Genomic DNA, 10,323 nt, shown 5'->3' on the forward strand with positions numbered 1-10,323 from the left:
CCATAATAATTATTTGATCAGTTTTAGGTTGGTCTTGTTTACATGAACATGATGGGTTGTATCAACCTTTCCTTCCAGAAGTTCCAAAGTACTGGCACTTGCTCTCTTCTGTCTAATAATTTTGACAACACTGTATTTTCCACAGAAATTCCCAAGACTCACCTGGAGTACGAGAACAGGTTGACCATGAAGATGTTCCTCTTCCAGTTTGTCAACTACTACTCATCCTGCTTCTATGTAGCCTTCTTCAAGGGCAAGTTTGTGGGCCACCCTGGTGACTACAATTACATGTTCGGCAAGCTGAGGAATGAAGAGGTAGCGTAACCTGCGTTTGTGCAAGCTTTTCCCCTGCCCTCATTTTTGGGTTATTTTTGGGTTATGTCCAAAATGGTTTGTTAGTTTGTCTGTAGTTGTTGATACAGTGCAGCCCACCTGTAATATACTGTGTAAACCTACCGGGTAGCAGCAGTGCAGAATAATGGGGAGGGGACTGGGCTTGTAACTCAAAGATTGGGGATTTGAGTCCCAGCTGGGGTGCTGCCGTTATATGCTTTAGCACGATGCTCAGTAAATATGCAGCTGTGTAAATGGATTGTTTGTAAAGAATTTCCAGTGCAGAATGGCAGGCAGCCCCCTGGGGCGACAGACAGTTGGCTCTAGTATCACCCTGTGATGAGAAGGATTATTGACTTGGATGACATCAACTCATCACGCACGATTGACACCCACTGGATGAGCAGGCCATAAGTTTGTCTGTTCAGCTGCACATGAAGTGCCTTCCACCAACTTGAGTGTGACAAGAGGAGACCGCATGTTTGTCTACAATCTCCCAAATGAACAGGAGAGTTTTTCTCAAGATTTCCTGAGCATGATCAGGCATTCCAAAAGTGGGAGAAAAAGAGAAAAGCACATTTTAAAAAATCACTAAATTTTAAAAGAATTTCTTCAAATTTAGAATCGGGCCCCAAGTGCTCAATATATTAATTGCTTCAAGGTGTACAGTTTTCTGTTCTTTCCAGCATTTTAAAACGTTTAGGTAACTGCGCTTTAAAATGTTCACGTAAACAAGATTACTTGAAAAAAGTGTCAGCATGGCAACTGAAAGAATGTCATGTACTGAGTCTCTTAACATATCCAGTCTACACTCTCAAACCTGCTTGAACAGAGGGACAAAATCATGCAATGATGGGGAATTAAAAACATTTTCAAACAGCCGATGGATGACTGAAGCAGTGACTCTGGACTTAAATTAAGAATCACTTCTGTGTGATTACTGCCAAATCACAAAATGGCATGAGTGAAACTGTTTCAGTAGTACAGTTTGTAATAGTGGCATTTTTGGCCATGCATTTATAATAAGTTGGTAATGTTGTTTATTTTGTGTTTCTGTTGCATTTGCTATGTCAATGATCATTTCTGAAAACCTGGCATAAGCTTGATACTTCAGAGCACTACATTTACTATCTGTACTATATACAGTAGCTACTTTATGTCATTAAAAGTTATTTTTAAGAAGTACAGATTTGTTGTTGATCTGACATGTTAATGTAGAGGTGTCTTCCACTTAAAATATATAAAATCACCTGCTAGTCTTACAAGTGATTTGTACTGTAAAACCAACAATTCATACATGTGAAATCTTGATTTATTATTTTAGGCCAGGTGATTTTATTCTTTAATGGAGGTAGGCCTTTCTCTTGGGGTGCCATTTCCAGTTTTTGGCTGCTAGGTGTGCTCCCACCATTCGCAACGGTGCAAAGCTAGAGTAAGAAATGAGGATCGTGTACCCTAGCAAAACAATAAGCAGGAATAGCCAAGCTTCCATTGTTTTTCTGTAACAGTACTAACAATAAACTGTACATGTGTTAACATTTTTATGAACATAACACTGCAGACACAGCAGTCTGATCTCGGGGTGTTTTTTCACCACTGAGACAGCATCTGAAAGATGAACGTTTAGTAGATGTGTGACACATATGCTAAAGAGCAGTTCTTACACCACCTCTTCAGCACAGTTTGCCATCACTATTGCCACTGGCAGGAAACCTGTATACACCTACACTGCTTCACTTCCTTTTCCAATATGGCAACGAGAGAAGGGCCAGTTCCAATGGGTGCCTTCTTCTGTTTATATATTGCCTAATTCAGATTTTTCCAAATATGAAGATGACTTGTTTTGTGGTGATGTAAACTTATCTCTTTCCTTCCTCTGCTCTCACCCTGTCCCAACACAGTGTGATCCCGGCGGCTGCCTTATCGAGCTGACCACGCAGCTGGTGATTGTGATGGTAGGGAAGCAGGTGTGGGGGAACATCCAAGAGGCGCTTGTGCCGTAAGTATGGCTGCAACCATGCAGGAGGTAGAAACACTTTTTTGTGTTTTGTTTTCCTGGCCTATTGCATCTGATATTGAAGTAGCCCAAGGACCCGCTCATGAATCTGAAATATAAATAAACAACAAACAGGGTTCAGTGCCACACACATAAGGCTACACACATGCAAACACGCACACACACACACACACACACACGCAAGCACACTCTCATATACTGTATGCACTTTTTGTGTGATTTCCCATAGATATAGATTGAATAATGTCATCTCCATTTTGCTCCCTGGATTCCTCTGACCTTCTGTTTTTTTCATATGTTGTCATATTAAATGAATGTGTATGCTTGCTGGAGAATCATAAATCTACTGTAATTACATTGGACTGCTGATCCTGTGTGTGATCTTTAGGGGCTGAATAATATTCTCGTAACCGTCATTCAGCAGTTTTTCCACAGCTTCTGAACTGGAAAGTGAGGCTCAGGTAAAAGTCCAAGAGCCGTGGCGCTGGGTGTCCAGCTCATCTGTCAGCCTTCCTCCCTCCCCAGGTGGATGTGTAACTGGTGGGGCAGCAGGAAGGGCCGCAACCCCTCAGATAAAAGAGTCTACTGCAGTTGGGAGCAGGACCACGACCTGCAGAACTTCAGCCAGCTGGGCCTGTTCTACGAGTACCTGGAGATGGGTGAGAGGAGCTCCTCAAGCCCGCATGCATTACATTACATTTATTTGGCAGACGCTTTTATCCAAAGCAACGTACAATAAGTGCATAACGAAGGTCATTGGAATAACTACAAAACACAGGTCCGTTAAGGTACAATACTCATTTTGTAACGGTTATTCATAGCCATGAACATATTAAGTCCAGTTCATACAGTAAACACTCTGACCTAACCTATACTGAGTCAAACTAGGAGGCATGACAAGCTACAACATCAAGATAATGATACAAAGTCCAATATAAGTTCTGGATGGAGGTACATGTAAGATGAAAGTGGTACAGGAGGTACAGTACATGTGTAACATTAAAGTTCTATAGGAAGTTGAGGGATTTAAGTGATAAAAATGATCCCAGATTGGGAGGGCCCCACAGAGTGGCATGCCCCTTACACACCCCTTACTCAAGTTCAGAACCCAAGCACAAGAGTGTATGAACATAGCGTATTCACACTCACAGATAGCTGGCCGTTGTACAGTGTATGGCCTCACATAGTTATGTTATCAATCCACAGATGACAATGAATTTCTCAACCACTTATTCGTTAGCAAGGCAATCTTCCAAGGCAATACCATAATTTATCTGAAGGCCTTTTTCGATATTAATTATTCTCAACATGATCTACAGTGAGTTATGTGCAGAGATTTGGAGAGGATGTGAGTTTCCAGAAATGCTTACCTGAGTGAAGGGCATGCTCAGATCAATATTCCCTGCACTTGGGCCAGGGAAATCTGTTTGGGCACAGTGATCAGTTTATCCCCAGCAGAAACACTGGAGAGGAATCTCCCCCTCCCCTGCCTTGCCTGTGTTCTCAGATGGGGATGGCTGCTGCTCCATGCCATGCCCTGTGTTACCCACACATTTCTCCTCCTCGCTACTGTGATCCAGTTTGGCTTCATCACACTCTTCTCTTGTCGTACCCACTGTGATCCAGTTTGGCTTCATCACACTCTTCTCTTGTCGTACCCACTGTGATCCAGTTTGGCTTCATCACACTCTTCTCTTGTCGTACCCACTGTGATCCAGTTTGGCTTCATCACACTCTTCTCTTGTCGTACCCACAGTGATCCAGTTTGGCTTCATCACACTCTTCCCTTCTCGTACCCACAGTGATCCAGTTTGGCTTCATCACACTCTTCTCTTGTCGTACCCACAGTGATCCAGTTTGGCTTCATCACACTCTTCTCTTGTCGTACCCACTGTGATCCAGTTTGGCTTCATCACACTCTTCTCTTGTCGTACCCACTGTGATCCAGTTTGGCTTCATCACACTCTTCTCTTGTCGTACCCACAGTGATCCAGTTTGGCTTCATCACACTCTTCTCTTGTCGTACCCACAGTGATCCAGTTTGGCTTCATCACACTCTTCTCTTGTCGTACCCACAGTGATCCAGTTTGGCTTCATCACACTCTTTGTGGCCTCCTTCCCACTGGCGCCCTTGCTGGCGCTGTGTAATAACATCCTGGAGGTGCGTGTGGACGCCTGGAAGCTCACCACCCAGTTCCGCCGGCCCATGGCTTCCAAGGCCAGAAGCATTGGAGCCTGGCTGGAGATCCTCAACGGAATGGCCGTCCTCTCTGTCATCACCAATGTACGTGTGTGTGTATGTGTGTGTGTGTGTGTGTGTGTGTTTGGGTATCTTTTTGCACATCCTGTATTTTGTGTATTGTAACCAGTGGACAAGCATAAGGAATATAATTAAGTAATACCCCTATATAAATGTGGTGTTTAATACCATGCAGTTGTGGTAGCTCCCCACTTCTTTATCCCATCTCTTTTTCTCACATCTCCTGCTCCTCTATTCCTCTCTGCCCTCTCCCCCTCCTCTATCCCTCTCTCCTCTCTCCCTTTCTCCCCTCTCCCACACCTCTATCCCTTCCCCCTCCCACTTCCCTCTCCTCTGCCCCACCACTCCTCTATTCCTTTCTCCCCCTCCCATTCCTTCTTCCTCTCTCCCCTCTGCCATTCAAATTCAAATTTTAAAATGCTTTATTGGCATGAAATGATGCATCTTATGTTGCCTAAGCACAGAAAAGAACATACACAACTGAAAGCATAAACATGGACCTATGGTGTGCTGACAAAAATAATAAGCCTATCCAAATATGCTCACTGGTTGTCCGTCTATTTATGGAAAGCTGTAACATAATTTGCTGCTAGTCCTGTGCATTTTCTGTAGGGGAGCATTTGGTGGTCATTTAATTCAGGGCATATTTTTATGAATTTTGGGTAGACATTCTCCCTTATGTCCTGATCATTTACACGTGAGGAAGTGCAGCTCCACCACTCCCTGGCTGCAGTGTGAGCACTGTCTGTCCTCTCAGGGCATCCGGGTCTGCCTGTGTTGGCCTTTTCATAATGGCCATGCTGTTCTTACTGAGTGTATATTTTCAAGGTTTCTCTCTGCTCACTCTCCATCACCATGGTCAGGTAATTAGCCATGGTGTACAGTCTGTTCAGGCCCAAACAGCCATCAAGTTTGTTTTGGGTTTTTGTTATTTCTTTTCAATGGGTCAAATTTATTTATTTTTGTTTCATTATAATCGCGTTTGGTCAAAGTCATTGAGCTAGGATGGTGTCACTGTTCTGGGGCTGGCTATTATTAGTTGTGTTAGTATTTACTTCAGTGAGTCCCAGGATCAGTTGACTGAAGGGACTCTTCTTTATATTCACCTCTTGGAATTTCAGGGCTTTGTAATGATAGCAGTGGGAATCACTCGTTTTTAAAAATTTCCATAATTTGGTGGCATTTCTGAATTTTAATTAGTTGTGGATATTGGCCTAATTCTGACCTGCATGCATTATTTGTGGTTTTCCTCTGAACCTGGAAGATACTTTCACAAAACTCTGTGTGCATGGTCTTGGATGTTTGTCCCATTTAGCAAATTCTTTTTGTGTTAGTGGACCCCACACCTCACTGCCATAAAGTGCAATTGGTTCAGTTACTGATTTAAAAATATTCAGCTAAATGGCAATTGGAATTTCTGACTGAATTGACTTATTAATGGCATAGAAAGCCTTTTTTTCCTTTCTCTTTCAATTAATTCAGAGGCAAATGAAAACTTCTTGTAGAACTGATTTTTAATCATAAACATGTGTAATTAGTAGTTTGTTCAATTTTACTTGTTCATAATGTGATGTTTATTTTGGTGTCTGGATATTTGTTGGAACAGAAGAACCTTAGTTTTTATATGGTTTATTGTCAGGGCCCAGGTATGACTCTAGCAGATCCAGGTTCTGTTGTCGATGCTCTGGTGTTGGGGAGAGCAGAACCAGGTTAATTTAACTTAGAAATCATATAGGGCAAGGTCAGGTGCTGTAGGTTTTTCAAGTAGTGTTCATTTATATAAATATTTTAAAGAATTGGTGAGATAGATGACCCCTGTGCTATCTGGGAAAAATATTTGGTTTATCTCCAACTTTAACTGCACTTTTCTTATTTGTATCCATTGATTTAATTACAGTGTATGTTTTTCCCCCTACACCACTTTAAATAAGTTTTAGAAAAAGACCACCATGCCAAATAGAATCAAAAGCCCACTGGAAATCTATAAAGCAGGCAAGAACATTGCTTTTGTTTTGGTGAACATATTTGTAAATGTGGGTGTGTAGGGTGAAAATATGATGTGATCTCTATACTTTGGTAAGAATCCAGTTTGGCTTTTACTCAAGACATTGTTCTCCATAAGGACGTTTTATAAGTTTTCTGTTTATTATGCTACAGAATACCTTCCCCAGATTACTGTTCACGCAGATGCCTCTGTATTTTTTTGGGTCAAATTTGTCTCCACTTTTATATATGGGTGTTATGAGTCCTTTGTTCCAGAGAAGTAACCAACGCTCAGAACCAAGGTGAAGAATCTTAGGATAGCTAATTTTAACTTCTAATTGCTATGATTTAACATCCTCATTTAGGATCCCATCTGCATAACAGGTTTTTCTGGGTCATAGGTCTTTCAGTTTTTCAAATAGCTCTTAATTATTAGAGAGTGTGCTAGGGCGTTATTGGGGAGTATAAAGGGTTTTGGTAATCTAATGTTCTAATGTTCTGTTCAAGTTTTTCCAATTTTGCACATGTTTGCTTTTGCTCTGGGCTTGATGTCTCTTTCTGGTATAATTTTTCAAAATGGTTTTGCCATATGTTTCCATTTTGATAACCACTCTCCTCTCCCTCTCTTACCCCTCTATCCTGCTCTCCCTTCTCACACTGCTCTATCCCCCCACTGCTCTATCCCTCTCTCCTCTCCCCTCTGCCACTCTATCCTACTCCACCTCTCCTGTCTTCCCTCTCATACTCTCCAGGCCTTTATTGTGTCCTTCACCTCTGACATGATCCCACGACTGGTCTACCTGTATGTCTACCAACCGAACAAGTCAGCAACCATGGAGGGCTACATCAGCAACAGCCTGTCAGTCTTCAACATTTCCGAGCTGCGGCCGGAACACCAACCTGAGGATGGCGAGAACCCTGCCTGGTTCAACAGCTCCGTAATAACCACCTGCAGGTAAAGGCCGTGGTAGAGACAAGTGTGTGCTCGTGGCTGTCTCCTCACAAGCCTTTACTGACTCTGTGCCCATGTTGTTTCAGGTACCGTGACTACCGCTACGCTTCTGGTCACGAAAAGCAGTACTTCCACACAATGCAGTTTTGGCACATTCTAGCAGCCAAGCTGGCCTTCATCATCATCATGGAGGTACAGGACTATACCCTATACCACATGCAGCAATATATTTTATACCACTCACTGATATCTCTATGCCACGCACTGATATATCTCTGTATTTCACACTAATGAGTCTATATCTCTCAACTGATGTATCTTCATAGCAAACGATTATATGCAGCTGTTCCACACACTGACATATCTGTATATTACACACTGAACTGATATCTCGGTATCATGCACAGGTACAGTTCTGTTGCACATGCTGTTACGTAAGAAATAAACCACGACGGGCTGTCCCGTTATTGGAAAATAGTGTACGATACGGGTGGTGATACGGCCGAGGCCAAGCTGACATAATCAGCTGAAACTGAAATATTCTTCCACGGCCCTTTTGGCATGTTGTTTTGCTGTGATTCTATCAGGAAAAAAATCATAAATGTTAAAATGAATGCCCACCCTTGGACCAATCGGAATTGAGTATTCAGCCAAGCCCTTGTATAAATCAGTATACCAAACACTGATATATATCACAATGACACAACTCTAGATCAAACCCTTATCGCTTACACAGATGTTGCTTCTTGCTGTCTGATCCATTGTCCTTTCCCATCAGCATGTGGTGTTTGGAGTGAAGGTGTTCGTGGCGTGGATGATCCCAGACGTTCCCTCGGAGGTGAAGGCACGGGTCAAGCGGGAGCGCTACCTGGTGCAGGAGTACCTGCACAACTACGAAGTGGAGAAGCTGAGGGTGCAGCTCAGCCAGCTCAACGGCTACCACAGCCCGGAGCACACCACGGTCATCTGCACCCTTGCCGAGACTACAGAGGTCTTACCAGAGTGCCTGTAACCCCCAGCCCCACCCTCCCCACCTCAGAGCAGGTGCTGGACACGCTTCTGCTCAGCTCATGGCTCGGGTTTCCTAAAGTAGCACTTATAGGCATCTGTGGCTGGAGAATGCTGTTAAAATGAAATGCCCTGGCTTTCGGTTTCCAGTTTTCTAATATGCAGCTCGAACCTGAGGCCTTTGTATCTCAATGACTTTCATCATCATCACCACCATTGCTGTCCTACACTGCTGCCAGTTCACACATTCACTCTGACTAACTGTCAGAACAGGCCTCTCAGACCTAATTTGAGCTAAGACTGTTGGTCATCAGTCATTATTTGCATTAATGCATTGATTAATTGTACTGTTTTCCTGGGGCAGCTGGGTGCCTGCTATGTGCTGGTAATCACAATTGAGCATTCCAAATTTTGGAGAAAAAGGGGGTGAGATGGGATGTGTGGGAGTGGACGGCCAGCCCTCATGCCTTCCGATTTTAGTCTATACTCTTCTTTCCCTCACGTGCCATTTCCATGCAAACCGCCCGTACTGTAAGAAACCAAGAGCAGGCAGCTTCAAGTGAATATTCAGCGCTTATTATAGCCGAGGTACAGCCCCAACGTGAAGACTGTTTTTCAGCAAGGTCTCTCTTTCTGCAGCACCAAAAATGAATGAGCCACAGTGCCAGCCACAATTATACATATTTATGTGTGTAAGGAAATAGCATGCATGCATCGGTTTAGGTGTTGGTTTGATGTATATAAAATTGTCTGTTTCCAAGTATGTTAAGATTATGGGCCATACCAGATATAAATATCATAGTGTACTGCTTGTGTACTGTCAGACCTATGGAACAAAAATATTGTTGAGGGGATATAATGCTTCAGTTTTGATAAATAAGAAGGGTTATATCAGTGAAAGTTCAAGTTCATATGTGTTATGCAATTGTTGTTGTTGTTGTTGCTGGAAACAAGTTATTTAAGTGTAACTGTACATGAATTGGAGCGAAGGAATTCGGCTGGGAAATATCCATGACACTGTAGCCACTGTGGGCAGGAGGGGGTAGATCCCCAGACATAGTTAATGTGTATGTGTTTATGTATTTCATGTCTTGAGCCTTTAGGCCAATGGTATTGGGCCCAAATATTATACAGCCAGTCCAAACAGTGCAATTGCATTCTGTAAAATTTAGTTTACCTAGCAAGCATGTGACAGAAGTGTGATTTACTGTGAAATGCATTGAAAAATGGTATACAGACCTTTTTGTTCATCTGAAGCTGAAGCTTTTTTTTGCCATACTACAGGATTGAATTCAAGCCACTTCCAAAGAAGACTTCACTGTCAGTTCCATTCAGTTATTTTTTTATTATAACAGTGAAAGTATCATCTTTGTGTTTAGATTCATTTGTTTCATTAATGTCTTCTACTGCAGCATCTGTGAGGTATCATGTAAAATAATCACAGTTCAAGCATCAATTGTGCCTTGACCACATATTTTGTGAATAACAAACAGAACCAGCCCTAGCTTTTGCAGGGTTCTAAGCAGGATTTGACTTTGGGGTCCCCACACGGTAGCCCGCTCAGCTTGGCTCCACCTGTGGCTGCGGGGCCATAGGTAGCCACTTATGACACTTACATTCAATGTAAGATAATGCAGGCTCATTTTAGTTTGAAAGCAGGCTTATTTTATTGTTTGTGTGCAGCCATTTTTTATATTTAAACCACTTTATTTCTCCTTTTAGGAATGTGTTAGTAGTAAGAGTAATACCCAATTATATATTACATGTGAA

The 10,323-nt window shown here is 42.5% G+C and overlaps 1 protein-coding gene across 4 annotated transcripts in view; it reads left to right on the forward strand.

The window, feature by feature from the left end:
• The window catches only part of LOC118227482 (anoctamin-5-like), a 63,851-nt gene extending 53,732 nt beyond the window's left edge, over positions 1–10,119 (forward strand). For all 4 annotated transcript variants that reach the window (XM_035417985.1, XM_035417986.1, XM_035417987.1 and 1 more), the window contains 7 exons: positions 146–315; positions 2,235–2,332; positions 2,876–3,009; positions 4,429–4,634; positions 7,346–7,548; positions 7,632–7,737; positions 8,324–10,119. In XM_035417985.1, coding sequence (XP_035273876.1) covers positions 146–315; positions 2,235–2,332; positions 2,876–3,009; positions 4,429–4,634; positions 7,346–7,548; positions 7,632–7,737; positions 8,324–8,557 — 1,151 coding nt within the window. In that variant the 3' untranslated portion in view covers positions 8,558–10,119. The remainder of the gene's footprint in view (positions 1–145; positions 316–2,234; positions 2,333–2,875; positions 3,010–4,428; positions 4,635–7,345; positions 7,549–7,631; positions 7,738–8,323) is intronic.
• Positions 10,120–10,323: the final 204 nt, after the last annotated feature.

This window comes from Anguilla anguilla, chromosome 5, assembly GCF_013347855.1.
Source record: "Anguilla anguilla isolate fAngAng1 chromosome 5, fAngAng1.pri, whole genome shotgun sequence".
Classification (NCBI taxonomy): domain Eukaryota; kingdom Metazoa; phylum Chordata; class Actinopteri; order Anguilliformes; family Anguillidae; genus Anguilla; species Anguilla anguilla.